The 16192-nt window shown below is 46.3% G+C and overlaps 1 protein-coding gene across 1 annotated transcript; it reads left to right on the forward strand.

The window, feature by feature from the left end:
• The first annotated feature begins 468 nt into the window (after positions 1 to 468).
• Positions 469 to 16057, forward strand: PEX13 (peroxisomal biogenesis factor 13). The gene is made up of 5 exons (XM_053383711.1): positions 469 to 639; positions 10196 to 10893; positions 13753 to 13878; positions 14461 to 14840; positions 14880 to 16057. Exons 1-4 carry the CDS (start codon positions 590 to 592, stop codon positions 14757 to 14759), a joined length of 1173 nt encoding a protein of 390 aa, XP_053239686.1. The 5' UTR covers positions 469 to 589; the 3' UTR covers positions 14760 to 14840; positions 14880 to 16057.
• Positions 16058 to 16192: the final 135 nt, after the last annotated feature.

The following is a 16192-nucleotide window of genomic DNA, read 5'->3' on the forward strand; positions in this document are numbered from 1 at the left end:
CTGAAATACAGATAAGCATATTAATAATGAAATACAATTAAGAAGTATATTAATAGTGAAATAATTAAGCTGTAAATTATAATTCATAACAAACTTAATAATGCAAACACATTGGCATTTGGCAATAACAAAAGAAACACAATTTACAAAGACTCATAATCTAGTCTCTAGAAACTTGCTATAACATGAAATAATAATTTTAGGTTTTATTTTATTAGTTTTTTATCTTGCATTTTGGAAATGTACATCCAGGTTTTTCCCCCCTTTAATTTTTTGGGGGAGCCCCCAAGAGAGTGGAGTCCTAAGCTATAGCTTGTTTAGCTTCTACGTAAAATATGTTTTCATTGGTAGCCGAGCGGGGGCGATTGCGTTCCTTTGCTTTCGCCCGGCTTCCTTCGGCGCGCACCTCTTTGAGCTCGAGCCGCCACCTGCGCGGCGCCACGCCGACGCCGACGCCGCAGCCAGAGACGGTCGATCCCCGAGCTCCGCGCGTCGCCTGCGAGGGGCGGGGTCTCTTCCCCGGCGGGACCGACGGCTCGGCGCTCGCCTCGGGAGACGGCCGAGCCTGGGCGAAGGTCCGGCGAAGACGATGGCGGCCAACCAACCGCCGCCCCCGAAGCCCTGGGAGAACCGGAGGCTGTGAGTGCTGCGGGGGGCGCTGAGGGGGGGGCGCTTGTGTGGGAGGGAAGGCGGGAGAACCCCGAGGCGGAGCCGCCGCCGCCATTCCCTCCTCATCGGTTTATGGCTGTTAATAGGTTCCGCCCCAAGGAGGGGGGGGGCGAAGGCACTCTGTACATGCTCAGGGGCCACACTCCTCCAAGGTCTTGGAGTGGCTAAAGGGGGGGGGGAGGAGGAAACTCAAAACAAACAGGTTCCGGGGCTCACTTGCCGCCCTGAGGAGGGGGGGGCGAAGGCACTCTGTACATGCTCAGGGGCCACACTCCTCCAAGGTCTTGGAGTGGCTAAAGGGGGGGGGAGGAGGGAACTCAAAACAATCAGGTTCCGGGGCTCACTTGCCGCCCTGAGGAGGGGGGGCGAATGCACTCTGTACATGCTCAGGGGCCACGCTCCTCCAAGGTCTTGGAGTGGCTAAAGGGGGGGGGAGGAGGGAACTCAAAACAAACAGGTTCCGGGGCTCACTTGCCGCCCTGAGGAGGGGGGGGCGAATGCACTCTGTACATGCTCAGGGGCCACACTCCTCCAAGGTCCTGGAGTGGCCAAGGGTGGGGGAGGAGGGAACACAAAACAAACAGGTTCCAGGGCTCCAGGGAATCATTCCCCCCCCCTTCTACCCTGAGCCCCCCGCTGGGTTTCAGCACCTTTCAGTGTTGGGTGGGGATAAGGGGTTTCTTTTCCACCCCACCAACACGGGATTCCTACATTTCAGGGGGTTGGACCATAGCTGTCAACCTTCCCTTTTTTTGCGGGAAATTCCCTTATTTCAGTGTCTCGCTGCTATCCCAGATTGCTAGATATCCGTAGACAGGTGAGGCTGCTGATCCCTTATTTTCAAATCCAAAAGTTGACAGCTGTGCTGCTGATCCCTTATTTTCGAGGCCGCTGGTCCCGTATTTTCAAATCTGAAAGTTGACAGCTGTGGCTTGGACTAGATGACGGCCAGGGTCCCTTCCAACTCTGTTGTTTAGTCGTTTAGTTGTGTCCGACTCTTTGTGACCCCCTGGACCAGAGTACACCAGGCACTCCTGTCTTCCACCGCCTCCCGCAGTTTGGTCAAACTCATGCTGGTAGCTTCTAGTACACTGTCCCACCATCTCGTCCTCCGTCGTCCCGTTCTCCTTGTGCCCTCCATCTTTCCCAACATCAGGGACTTTTCCAGGGAGTCTTCTCTTCTCATGAGGTGACCAAAGTATTGGAGCCTCAGCTTCAGGATCTGTCCTTCCAGTGAGCACTCAGGGCTGATTTCCTTCAGAATGGATAGGTTTGATCATGGGTAGGCAAACTAAGGCCCAGGGGCCAGATCCGGCCCAATCGCCTTCTAAATCTGGCTTGCGGATGGTCCGGGAATCAGTGTGTTTTTACATGAGTAGAATGTGTCCTTTTATTTAAAATGCATCTCTGGATTATTTGTGGGGCATAAGAATTTGTTCATTTCCCCCCCTTCAAAGTACAGTCCGGCCCCCCACAAGGTCTGAGGGACAGTGGACCGGCCCCCTGCCTAAAAAGTTTGCTGACCCCATGGTTTGATCTTCTTACAGTCCATAGGACTCTCAAGAGTCTCCTCCAGCACCATAATTCAAAAGCATCAATTCTTTGGCGATCCTTCCAACCCTACGATTCTTTTATTTCTCTTCCTCCCCCCTTCCATGGGGAAATATCACCCCCTCCCCCCCATCTGATATGCCACTTTTCATTCAAATGAATTGCAAAGCGGCTTACAAACAATAAAGAATAACAACAAGATAGAACATCACAAATGCAGCATAAATAGTGTAGAATAATTAACACCATCATTGAGACAATTGCAGCCTATAAAACACTGCTAACGACATCTTAAAAACAGGCTGAACGTCACAACTGAAGCAGAAGTCATGTTATAAGATTAATAAATCAATGCAGCATTTATGATCTGTAAAACAATTTTAACAACAACAAAATAGCAGCCGAAAAATAAGCTAAGCACTGTTCTGTTCATAAGGGGTGTCTTCAGCAAACTGGCCCCCTTTTCTTTTTTCTCACACACTTGGGGGGCAGGGAAGACCAAGAAGCCTCTTTCTCCTCCTCCTCCCCTTAATGGGGAGACATCCTCTCCCCACCCCCATATAAAGGGGTGTATTCAGCCTTTCCCTTCTTGCTCCCATGCAATGCTCCACTTACTAAGGTGACAGGAGGTGGCGGGAGGGAGGCAGATTCTCCCACCTCGTACCTCTTTCATAAATAATTGCTTTATAAACTGCTAAGGAGGACCTCTCCTCTTCTCCCCCAGCCAGGCTCATCAAAGGGCCAGTATCCTGCATAGGCACCCACAATAACACAGACACACAAAAATAGGGAAGGCATTGTCCTTCACCTGTCTGGTGCTGTCAGTGACATTAATGACATGAAGGGGCTTGGGGAAAGGCCGCGCGCTTGTTTTTCATTGCTGTTATTTTTGAAAGGTTTCACTTTATGCTGCTTTGGGGTGCCACCCAATGTTTTAGGAGCTATGTGAATAATGGTTGTTATTATGATGATGTTTGTATTCAGTTTATGCTCTCCTCGCCTTGGACTCTGAACCGTGCACACATTTTACAAGAGAGAGATAAGTGTGAAAGTGTGTGTTTGGACAAATGTTGGGATATGCGGGTTAAAGCTCCATACAGATTACCCCTTTGGAACTTTGAATTCTTCAAATCCTTTCTGGAAGTCTTAGGACTCAGTGCTAGGATGTATCCTATAAACTGGAATTGAAGAGTAAAAGGATAGTGTGTTTTGCAACGTGGTATTATCCCACATCATACCCCTTTTATTATTTTGATTTTTCTTTTTACATAGAATCCTAGAACCTTAGAGTTGGAAGGGACCCCAAGGGTCATCTAGACCAAGCCCCTGCAATGCAGGAATCTCCGCTAAAGCATCCATGACAGATGGCCATCCAACCTCTGCTTAAATACCTCCAAGGAAGGAGTCCATCACCTCTCGTAGGAGTCTGTTCCCCTGCCAAACAGCTCTTACTGTCAGAAAGCTTTTCCGAATATTTAGTCAAAATCTCCTTCCTTGCAACTTGAAGCCATTGATTCGAGTCCTACCCTCCAGAGCAGGAGAAAACAAGCATGCTCCCTCCTTCATGTGACAGCCCCTATGATATTTGAAGATGGCTATCCTATCTCCTCTCAGTCTCCTCTTTTCCAGGCAAAACGTACCCAGCTCCTTCAAGTGCCCCTCATAAGGCTTAGTTTCCAGGCCCTTGATCATACTGGTTGCCCTCCTCTGCACACCTTCCAGCTTGTCAGCAGCCTTCTTAAATTGTGCTGCCCAGAACTGGACACCGTATTCCAAGTGCGGTCTGACTAAGGCAGAATAGAATGGTACTATTACTTCCCTTGATCTGGACACCATACTTTTGTTGATGCAGCCTAAAATAGCATTAGCTTCCCCCCCCTTCATCACACCATTGACTCATGTTAACCTCGAGGTCCACCAAGAGCCCTAAATCCTTTTCACACGTACACACCACAAGACCCTAGTATTACTGGTAGCCTTGAATTTTGCTCCACCATCTGCACTCTGGCGCTCAGGATGGTCTGCCTCCTTGTGGAAATTTTCTCCGTGAATCAGCAGCAAGTTGTTGCTTGTGTTCTGCTGCAATTTAGTGTGGGTCTGACATTCTTCCCCACCTCCCTCCCCTTTCCCAACAAAATGGGTGTGTTGGCACAGGAGTTCCAAAGTGGTTAGCATTACTCCCTACTCCCGGCAGATTAGGGTTGCATAACATACCCACATATGCTGTGGTCCTGCCTACATGTAGGAGGAAGCTAAACTCAGTAGGACTTGATTTCTGGGTAAGTGCATACATTTGATCCGGAAAGATATTTTCTAGCGGCATAACGAGATCTCAGGAGCCATGTAAAAGTAAACACAAGTCACATTGGGACTTCCTGTAAGCTTTTACTGCTTGATATGCTTCCTGTAAGCTTTGTTTCTGTAAGCTTTTACTGCTTGATATGCAGAAACAGCTTCCTTATGATCATTTTGTAAAATAGGAAGTGGGTGCTGATTGGCTAGCGCATTGGCTGTCAAAACAGCTACTGAAGGAAAGTCCATGGAGTTCCAGACACCTGAAATTAAGCAAGAATGCTGTTGGGACTGTAAAGTTCATAACTATCTTATGATGTAGTTAATAATTCCAGATTTGCAAATAGTTGTCTTCCTGCTGTGTCCGCTAGCAAGGAAACCTAAAGATCTTTTAGGCTGTGTATCACTGACATAGTATATGTCTGGGCAGGCTGGTTACTTGTGAGCAAGAAAATGTCATGGACCTATTTACAGGGTGGTAAAGGTAAAGGTACCCCTGACCGTTAGGTCCAGTCACAGACGACTCTGGGGTTGCACGCTCATCTCACTCTATAGGCCGAGGGAGCCGGCGTTTGTCTGAAGACAGCTTCCTGGTGACTGGGGGTGGCCGCCGAGACAACATAACACCGGTCTTGAAAGACCTACATTGGCTCCCAGTACGTTTCTGAGCACAATTCAAAGTGTTGGTGCTGACCTTTAAAGCCCTAAATGGCCTCGGCCCAGCATACCTGAAGAAGCGTCTCCACCCCCATCGTTCTGCCCGGACGCTGAGGTCCAGTGCCGAGGGCCTTCTGGTGGTTCCCTCATTGTGAGAAGCAAAGCTACAGGGAACCAGGCAGAGGGCCTTCTCAGTAGTGGCGCCCACCCTGTGGAACGCCCTCCCATCAGATGTCAAAGAGATAAACAACTACCTGATATTCAGAAGACATCTTAAGGCAGCCCTGTTCAGGGAAGTTTTTAATGTGTGACATCTTAGCGTATTTTTGGTCTTTGTGGAAGCCGCCCAGAGTGGCTGGGGAAACCTAAACCTAGCCAGATGGGCGGGGTACAAATAATAAATTATTATTATTATTATTATTATTATTATTATTATTATTATTATTATTCCGGGTCATGTGGCCAGCATGACTAAGCTGCTTCTGGCGAACCGGAGCAGCACACAGAAACGCCATTTACCTTCCCGCCAGAGCGGTACCTATTTATCTACATTCATACCTCTGGTTGAAGTGGCTTCGGGATGAATATTTTCGGGTTGCGCTCCGCGGTGACCCGGAAGTAATGGAGCGCGTTACTTCCGGGTTTTGCCGCTCGCGCATGCACAGACGCTCAAACTGACGTCACGTGCATGTGCAGAAGCGGCGAATCGCCAGACGCGCGGACGCAGGTTGCATTCGCTTCAGGATGCGAACGGGGCTCCGGAATGGATCCTGTTCGCATCCAGAGGTACCACTGTACTTGCACTTCCCATTTTATACAGTGAGCTATTTGGATTAAGAGACCACTTTTTTGTCCAAATAGCAATCCAGTGCATCAGCTGAGACTTCAGTTTTGAACCCAGGTTCCAAGGCTGTCCAATCAGTCTGTCCCTGCTGATATTAGTTGTGTCAACAGAACGTCCTCCTCCTCTTCCAGGCCATTCGGGAGTTGCAGCCTGGATTTGTTTCTAGTTTCAGCCACGTGCTGTGTAATCTGCATGGGCAGAGGCGGCAGAGGAGATTGGCAGTTTCGCAATTAACCTTTGACACGAACCTGCAGCTCTAGCCTCCGACTTGAAATGGTCGCGTTGTATAAAGTCACTCAGAGGACCTGAACCTGCGCCTGTTTACTAGAGAAAGAAGTCCCACAGGGTTCAGTGAAACCTACTCCCAAGTGAAAAGCAGAAAAGAGTATTGTGGCACTTTGAATCAGGCCCTGGAGATCAAGAGTCAGCATTAAATCTCCTCCCATCTCCACCAGTATGGGGGTGTGAGGGAAACAGCTCTGTCTTGATCTCTAGGTATCGTTCAAGGGAGGAGAGGAAACGCATTTCCTTTCCTCCCCATTGCAGCGCAGGACTAGTAGGAAGGGGACTTCTGCCCCCAGCCAAGGAATGTGATGGAGAGGAAGGCCCCTGACAGTTTGCAAAGGTGTATCACCTTCCTCTGGTGTGGTGCCATGCTAGACAGTCTTGGCATGCAGGAAATGAGATGTAGCACTCCCAAGTACTGTATTTTTTGCTCTATAAGACACACTTTTTCCCTCCTAAAAAGTAAGGGGAAATGTGTGTGCGTCTTATGGAGCGAATGCAGGCGCAGTGAGCCCTCTTGCTGTTCTGGCTTCTGGGATTCAGAATATTTTTTTTCTTGTTTTCCCCCTCCAAAAACTAGGTGCGTCTTATGGTCTGGTGCATCTTATAGAGCGAAAAATACGGTACTTTGTGATGCAGGAAGTGGTGTCTGATTTTGGGAGAGGGCTGGCAGACCACTGGGAATGGCTTCATGGGTCACAGGGTTTTTTTACCACCCTGGTTTTAAAAGACTAGTGGATTTTTAAAGTGTTCATGGGCTAGATCTCGCCGCATGAGATGCATTATCTTTGGCAGAGAGAATGCGAGAGATGTACACAGCGGAAAAAATGTAAACAAAGGGGCCTAAAGCCTGTGAAGTGTAAGCATAATAGCAGTCTTATGAATAGGCTGCTGCTCTTATCTTGCACACATTTGAGTGTTGTGTAGAAATGTCACCGACCTATTGTGCAGCTTGCATTCCCTGGTCTTTTACACTCACTGTTTACAATCTCCCTCTTCTCTCTGTGTGTTTATATCTGCAGATTGAGAATGATGTAGGCTCTGGTCCACGAAGCTTACGCCATGAGTAAAACTTTGCATTTTTAAAGCGCCACCAGTTCCTCTTCTTACTGTAGACTTAACAGTGTTCCCGCTCTGGAATTTGTCTTCCTGCCTCCAAGCATGGTCACATCTACACAGTGGGCAGGATTCACAAGGACTTTCCTGTGTGTGAACGCGCTTTCCCCCATCTCCTCCCTCTCTGTGCCCTTTGGAACCCCTGAATTTGGCTTAGGGGTGGTCAGGATTGCTCCATCTGACAAGCTGCAACGCTTGAGCAGATGGAAAGTTTGTAATAGCACAATGTGGAATTCCACCCCATACATTTAAAGTGCAAGGTAAAAAGGTAAAGAGACCCCTGACCATTAGGTCCAGTCGTGGCCGACTCTGGGGTTGCGGCGCTCATCTCGCTTTATTGGCCGAGGGAGCCGGTGTACAGCTTCCGGGTCATGTGGCCAGCATGACTAAGCCACTTCTGGCGAACCAGAGCAGCGCACGGAAACGCCGTTTACCTTCCCGCCGGAGCAGTACCTATTTAAAGTGCAAGGCTTTCCCCAAATAATTCTGGGGGTTGTAGCTTACCTCTCACAGAGTTATAATTCCCAGCCTCCTTAGTGAACTACAATTCCCAAGATTCTTTGGAGTAAGCTGTGTGCTTTAAATGTATGTTGTGGAATGTGACCTAAGTGTTCACAAGATTACAGCCCAAACCTAGGAAACCTTGAAGCTTCAGATTTCAGTTCATACCTTCCGGGCACCCACAACAGCCAAGATTTTCTAAAGTCTGTTGCCTTTCAAATAAACGATTTGAGCACATAAAATTGAACAGGTTGCTCATCCCCATAACTTAAGCTCCTTTTCTGTGGCGGTGAAATGTCTTTGGGTTTCACTGCTAATTAAAACAAGATGCGCTATTGCAATATTCCGTTGCCTTAATTAAAACCTCCCTCTTGAAAACATTATGGTTTCATGTTTGCAAAATAAGACATTTTATTCCCTTGAAGAGCCTGATATGCAACATAGTTTCATTAATATTTTGCAAGTTCAAATTCCTTTGAAAATTCAGATTCCCAAATTCTTACATTGGACAAACCTCTATGCATGAAGTTGCAGATAACCTGTATTTTGATCAGAACAGATGTACACACATTGTATTTTAAGAGATGTGTATTGATCTGCATGTTATGTGCCATTTTTAAAAATTTTGTTGCAAGTAGAGTAACCTGCTTTGTGTTAGAATGCCACAAGATATGTTTATGGCAGTTAGCTTGGCATATTTATTACATTTAAAACAAAGTGCCTTAGTTTTGTACAAGCAAAATTGCAAATAGGACTCAGTTGTAGTCCACTTCCTTCTTAAAAGCTCAGTTTTCACCCAGACTTTCAGATCTTTCCCTAGGAGTGTTGGCACCCACAACAGGTTCTTTGCCATTTCAGCCACACCTTCCTCTGACCTTTCGAATCCTCCAGTGAGGCAATAAGTTGCCTGTTTCCAAATCGGTAAGCAGGTTGTCTGTGTCACAGACATTTGAGGGGAGCGGTGGAAAGGTTGATAACAAGGGAGAGGCCAAGTCAAAAAAGGCAGCAGAATTGGCATACTTCTAGCTTCTCCAAATAGACCAAAGGTCGCCAAAAGAAAAGCAGCAATACACAAGCAATAAAGGACCTGAATGTCGCTCTTCGGGTGATGGCAGCATCTGCAGGGGCCCACATAGGCTATCCCTGCTGCAAGTGCAGAAACGCATTTTAGGATTTATTCCTTTGTGTGTCGTGTATATCCTTTTAGGCTTACCACTGGTGTTTCATGTGCGGGCTTGGGTGTGGGGTTCCACAATGACTGTTGATTTTCTACAGGTAGAGATGCTTTTGTTCTCCCCAGGGCTGTTGCATGATGCGTTGGCTGAAGGCATGCATTTGTGATGGCTGTGAAAAGATTTGAGTGCAGGGCAGGGCACCTATCCAGAGTCCTTAAATCTCATAGGCAGCGAGGCTAAGCACAATTCCAATAGAAATGGACCACTGTGGAGCACAGCTGCTCGATTCCATTGTCACACTTGCATAAGCCCTTTGCTTTGCACAACCATATGCAGAGCGAAGCTTTAGGAGTCAAGGGGCTAAAGGGGTACCCCCAGATAACAGCAAGGCAGAGCATATCGGTAACATGCCCCACCGGGTGACTAAAGACAAATTCTGTTCCAAATTCAGACCTAAATCCCAGTTGGAATGGATAAAGGAAACCATCTTCACCCAAGACCAACAACCCCTTTTTCAAGCACTTTGCCTCGGAAGGGGATGTTTGCCACAGGCTTGCCGTTTTCAGAAGTGGCCTTGTTACAGCTTCCTTTAAAAGAGCTGGAACCTCTTCCTCTCTTAAGGAGGCATTTTCTACCCAGCAGACATCCTCTCCCTGCCTCACAGCAGCTCATGCACATTCAGCTGAGAAGTATTCATCCCCAAACAACGGTTAGGTAATGCCTTTATTAGGACAGACTAATAAAACTTTATGAATTGGTCCTAATAACGATGTTGCCATTCTGCTTCTGTTGAATGTCCATCCCCACCAACATTGGTTCAGCACAGCTGAACCACAGTCTTTGTTCAATATGAACTGTCTATTGAGATTCAACATTTTTCATGTGTCGAAAACCAGAGCAGAGGATCAGTGTGTGGGGTTGTTTTTTTTAATAAGTCTAGTGTTTTAGTGATGCCTGAACCTGGGTCCAAAGAGCATAATTATAACATAGGCATAATTAATGTCAACTTCTAAGTATACACACTGTTTGGAAGGAGTGTGGGATGAGGGATTATTTTTTAGCATAAAACCGTCCCGTGTACTAACATTGAACTTGTGTGTTTTAGATCTGCAGATGTGGGAGTTAGTCAGCTGACGCGGCCCGGACAGCCCACCCTCACCCGCGTGCCCCCTCCCATTGTGCCAAGGCCATCTCAACAGACTGGGAGCACGGCCCTGAGCTCTTTCAGGCCTTCGTACAGCAGTCCCTTCAGCTCAGGCTACGGCACGTACGGGAACTCCTTCTACGGAAGCTACAGCCCTTACAGCTATGGATATGGCGGCATGGGCTACAACCGGTTTCGGATGGATGACGTTCCCGCCAGCCGGTTTGTGCAGCAGGCCGAGGAGAGCAGCCGTGGTGCGTTCCAGTCCATCGAAAGCATTGTGCATGCCTTCGCCTCGGTCAGCATGATGATGGACGCTACCTTTTCGGCGGTCTACAACAGCTTCCGAGCCGTCTTGGATGTAGCCAACCACTTCTCCCGGCTCAAGATCCACTTCACCAAGGTGTTTTCGGCTTTTGCCTTGGTGAGAACTATACGGTACCTTTACAGGCGGCTGCAGCGGTTGCTGGGTCTGAGAAAGAATTCCGAAAATGATGATTTGTGGGCAGAAAGCGAAGGGACTGTGGCCTGTGCTGGCCCCGAGGAAAGGGCGGCCAACTCTGCAAAATCCTGGCCCATTTTCCTATTCTTTGCCGTGGTTCTCGGGGGTCCCTACCTCATTTGGAAGCTGCTGTCCACCTACACTGAGGACGAAACAGGTAAAGGAGTTTACAAGTATTTCCCGGTCTATGCAGCTGGGCTGTGGGGTAAAGCGAGCAAGTGGCAACACAGAATCAGGTTTCAATGAATGACTATGAAGGCAACCTGAACTTTGCCCAGCTGTTGCGCAGGTTTTTGGTGAATTATATTTTCTAATGTGGAAAGCAAGCTTGTGTGTTATCATTGCTTCTCAAAAATATTTCCATCGTCTATGGAGAGAAGCATTGGCTGGCTTCACGGTTTCCCCCACGTTGTGATTTTTGCATAGCGTGTACACACACATATCATGATTCACAATACACTGCCAGGTCAAAAATTATGAAACAGTGGTACCTCCGGTTGTGAATGGGATCCGTTCCAGAGGTCCGGCAGTATCCCGAAGTTTTCGCAACTGGAGAGACAGTTTCTGTGCATGCGCGTGTGGCGGTAGACCACTTCTGTGCATGCGCGAGCGGTGAAACACTTCCGAGTTTGCCGCTTTCGCAACCCGAAGTTTATGTTACCCGAGGGTAACGTAACCCGAGGTTTCACTGTATAGCAATATGGACTTCAAACCGGTTTTGGACGATATACAGTATTGATTTATCCCTCAGCCCTAGAGTACATGACAGTGTTACAAGCAAGTCCCCAGTAGTTACTAGCAGCCTTCCAGATGGGTCCACAAAATGGCTTGCCTGGCTACAGACCTTTGCCGCCCAGTAAAGAATGTCCTCTCTTGCTGACCTGTCTCTTCACCTGGGATACTCCTTTGCCACAGGAGACCAGGCAAGCAGCAAATTGAGAGCCAACCAAGTTTCAAACACCCCCTTCTGCCCTCTTCAGCCTGGATTTTACCCTCCCCTCCCTTTTCTGCCTTATCCATAGGTCAGTGTTGTATTTGCAGTGAGGCGAACCGGCGTTTGGCAACCCAGCTTCATGTGGGAAACCCTGGTTTAGCATACATTCACTTAATTTAAAAACAGATGCTTCATATTTAAGCATCTCTTTAAGCAGTGTGCAAATATACAGCAGAAAAAAAACAAAGCAGCAAAATAAAAACAGAGATACAACCTAACAACCAGTATTATAAAAGCACGCTAATAATAATAATAATAATAATAATAATAATAATCGGAATTCAGTAATAACACGGTCTGATCTTCATGTTGTGTGGGAGAAGGGGATTTTTTGTGTGATTGTAGGTAGGATTAATAATGGTTAATGTGGGAGGCAGCTTGGGAAAATGATAGCAAGCTGAGGTTCTGAAGGAATCTGTGACACATATAATACTGCAGAGCTCTACAGCCTTGGACAGTAGCCAAACGTGAAGTGAAATAACAATAAAATAAAGAGAAATAGGGCCTTTTCCGCAAACCAAATGGCAGGCACGTTAAGTGTTAAGCTCGTCTTTTACCTGGTGCTTAGATGCTCTTTACACCCCACCCCAAGGGTAGAATTGATTTGTCTCAGAACAGGAATGCACTATAACATGACAGGCCTCTCTGGTTTTCTGCAGTGAGTGTGAGTTCGCCATATGCTCTTACCACCACCCTGAAACCAAAGCTCTGCCCCCTCCAACAAGCCATGCAAACAATGTTCATCAACAAATATTCTCCATCAACAATCCTGCCTATTGCAAACACTTAACTGCAATTTATTTTAAAAGCAACACTTTATTTAGGCTTTGTATTCTTGCCTGCTTTTGTGTTTGTCTTGTTTTAAGTTTGAAGCAAGCTGTCCACAGCCAGCAATACGCTTGAGTTGATAGAAACCGAAAACATTTGATGCCACCCTCTCTTAATACCCGTGGCATTTCTCATAATTTAGGAAGGCACTGTTTTCAACCTGATCTCATAACTGGAGATGTCATTGCATTGCACTTTGCTCAGCGATAGCAAAGACTGGACTGGGAATTTGTAGTTCAGCTGTCAGCTACTTTCATGGCTGAACAGAGAACCTAACCTCCGGTCTCGCATGTCCCACTCTATTCCAAGTCCACAGCGCTATGCTTGGTGTTATATGTGGCTCCTGCCAAGGGATTCTAAAGGAGGGGAAGAAGAGCAGGTTTAGATACTGTGCTTCCCTAATTTCAGCTTTGAGGAGGGAGGGAGGAACAAATCTTGCTTTTATGTACCAGTATAATGAAAAGGGAATTTAGAACATGTTCCAATGTCTAGTGAATGTTCATTATGAGCACTCTGAAATTTGAAATACTTTGCTGGAAAAAGGTTTTGAAGGCGTAAAACACTTAAGTACAGTGGTACATCGGGTTACATATGCTTCAGGTTACATACGCTTCAGGTTACAGACTCCGCTAACCCAGAAATAGTGCTTCAGGTTAAGAACTTTGCTTCAGGATGAGAACAGAAATCGTGCTCTGCCGGCGCAGCAGTAGCAGGAGGCCCCATTAGCTAAAGTGGTGCTTCAGGTTAAGAACAGTTTCAGGTATAGCACATACAAGTTAAGCACTTTAATTTGTGTGCACACTGGCCTTCTGCTAAGAGGTTCAGTCAGGTTTGGAAATCGCTTCTTGGTTGGTTGCCTCTGGCAAATTGAGATTGTCTCCAAACAACCACTTACAAAAAATTCTTTCTTTCTTTGTAGCTCACAAATGACATACATCAGTTGTGTGTGTACATTTGAGCTTTCCTGTTAGCTTTTGAACTTATTTATGAGTCTGAGGGCCTTGGCACAACAACTAAGGGACTTGAATTAGGGCAGCCTGAAAGTTGATAGCTTGGCTCATGAGCTGTGTAGCAGAGTAGGGAATTGAACTGGGTTTCCTTGCACCATACTGACTCTCAAAGATTGTTTTCTAAGAGACTGTACTGATCCAGCAGAGTTCTGTTGACTTGTTTATCCCTTGTTCTGTGGAACAGTTTCCAGCAATTGGGCAAGTGGAGAGGATGATCATGTTGTTGGGAGAGCAGAATACGATTTCAATGCTGTTTCGGAAGAAGAAATTTCCTTCCGTGCTGGCGAAATGCTAAAACTGGCACCCAAAGGTAAGATGGTTTTGATTCATTGTGATTTGCCACCCCCAGATATTTCAGTGCAGTATCTAGGAAAACGGAAGAACATTTACCCTCTCGACCTAGCTGTATGTTAAGGGAAAGTTTGAGAACTTTAGGGGCAATTTGTTTGTCTAACAGGAAGCAGTGGCATTTCTTGCAAATAGTTACTTGTTCCATAGAAATACCTACATCTGCAGTCTTTAGATTTGTTGTATAACTTGTGTCAATGTACTCAGACTAGAGGTATGCGACTAGAGTTGACTGGTTTAATATATTGTATGACGTTTCTGAAAGCTACGCTTCACTGTTTCTGTTAATGACATTTGCTAGTCCTTTTTGAAATCTTGACATTTCAAAGTCATTGGTTTGGTCATTGAACTGTTTTATTAATCATTACGTCTCAAGTGTGCTCTTCAGATTGGTTTTCACTCAAGTCTCAAGGTTTGAGAAGGTCACACAAAATCTAAACGAACTGGTCTTTGCAGAATTCTCCAAATACTTTCAACAACTCAGTTATCTGTCCATGGGCTCCTCTGCTAAACACTCATGTCTGTCTTTCTTTTTTCTTGCCAGAACGACAACCCAAAATACGTGGCTGGCTCTTGGCCAGCCGTGATGGCCAGACAACAGGACTTGTTCCCGCTAATTATGTCCGAATACTCGGCAAAAGGAAAGGAAAGCGAGCCGTAGAGCTGGAGAAGGTTACTGAGCATGAGCCGGCACTCAGCAACGCCACTTTGATCCCAGGAGCCACAGCTTCCGACACCCTGGAAGAGCAAGAAGCTGCCTTTGAGTCTGTTTTTGTAGAAAATAATAAAGTCCCTGTCACATCCAGCTCTGCTGTGCTTGGTGGAGACAAACAGGACCTTTGATGCATTTATCAGAGTAAGCCTGTGGTGGTCACGGTAATTCTGTAGGATAGGCATTCAGTAGTGATGTAGCGGAACACTGTTGTTGACGGTATCCAGGTACTTGCTGTTCACACCTGGTAGAGTCATTGGGAGGGATGTTTTCAGTCTAAGCCTGTCCTTGGTTCTTTTGGCATTGAACAGTTGTGTTAAGCAGGCTAGCATCCATTTCATTATCTCAGGCGTGGGTGAGTTTTGGAGTGCAGGAGACTTGGCACCTTGTCCCGTTCAACGGAAGGAGCTGGGCTGAGAGGTTCCCCAGGCAGCTATCTGCTTTGAAGTCCTCCTCAGGGACTGAATACAGCGTCACTGTGGCGGTTCCAAGAAAGAACATGTTTTAACCAAGTCTTCACGCATAGTGCAAGATTGGTTTTCTTTCCCTCCTTACACCCAGTTTTTGTGAGATGAAGAATCTCTGGCTCATGGGGATATCAGGAAACCTTTGGGGGGAGGTGAATTAATACTTCCATAAGTTAGTAGTTCTGTATGGAAGGCACTTTAGAACTGACAGCAAGCCTAGTTAATTGTACTTCCAAGATGTGAGGCGACATGTGCTTGGTCCTCTTTTCATAGATAGGCTTTCTACTCTGAGCTTTGCTCCTTTGTGCTGCCTTAGACCCCTGTGCTTGAAGCTTCATTCATTCTTCATGTCATTCTTTGCCTGGACTAGTAGGCAATTGCTCTTTAACTAGTAATACTGCATCACTTTTTCTTCCAGTTCAGGTTTGTGACATCTGTGGCTCTGCTTTTTTCCTGTCAACTGCAAGCTGATCTATCAAGAATGCCTCATTGAGGCTCAAACTGCATGTGACAGCAGATCTGTATGTTTTAAACCCAAATCTGCCACTATTACATGCAGTCTCAGCTTCAGTGTTTAGTAAATCTGATTTTCTCATCCCTTACAATTGCAGGTACGAGCTGATAGTCATCCTTTGGCATTGCTCTACTAAGGATGCTAAACTTTGCTCCTATAAAGGTTGAGATGTTACTTTACAAAGCCGGACTAACATGAAAATGAAACTTGTTTTCTGAAATCATGTTTGCTACTGTATTGATGCCACACTATTCTGAATAGTGAGATAAAAATCCAGGTTGATTCTGGGAAGATGTGATAATTAATAAAACTAATTTCAGGCTGCAATTTCTTAAAGTGGTAAACCAGAGCTCCACAATTTCTGTAGCAGCTATGAACTTCCAGTGCGACACAACTGCATATCCATCTTTGTAGACTGTTTTAAAATAAAATACTGAGTCTGACACAAGTGCATCTTGGATTCTGTCAATCTTAAATCACAATCCTTCTATAGAGTACCTGAAGTTTCACTACATAGCCATTAACTCACATGGTCCTCTGGTGCCCATGTGAGGTTATAACTGCTCTAGGTGAGGGAAAATCA

Source organism: Podarcis raffonei, chromosome 3 (assembly GCF_027172205.1).
Source record: "Podarcis raffonei isolate rPodRaf1 chromosome 3, rPodRaf1.pri, whole genome shotgun sequence".
Lineage (NCBI taxonomy): Eukaryota > Metazoa > Chordata > Lepidosauria > Squamata > Lacertidae > Podarcis > Podarcis raffonei.

Coding starts and splice junctions, on each gene's coding strand:
- PEX13 (XM_053383711.1), top strand. CDS start 590: ATGGCGGCCAACCAACCGCCGCCCCCGAAGCCCTGGGAGAACCGGAGG. Junction 640..10,195: donor CCCTGGGAGAACCGGAGGCT/GTGAGTGCTGCG, acceptor TGTGTGTTTTAG/ATCTGCAGATGTGGGAGTTA. Junction 10,894..13,752: donor CTACACTGAGGACGAAACAG/GTAAAGGAGTTT, acceptor TCTGTGGAACAG/TTTCCAGCAATTGGGCAAGT.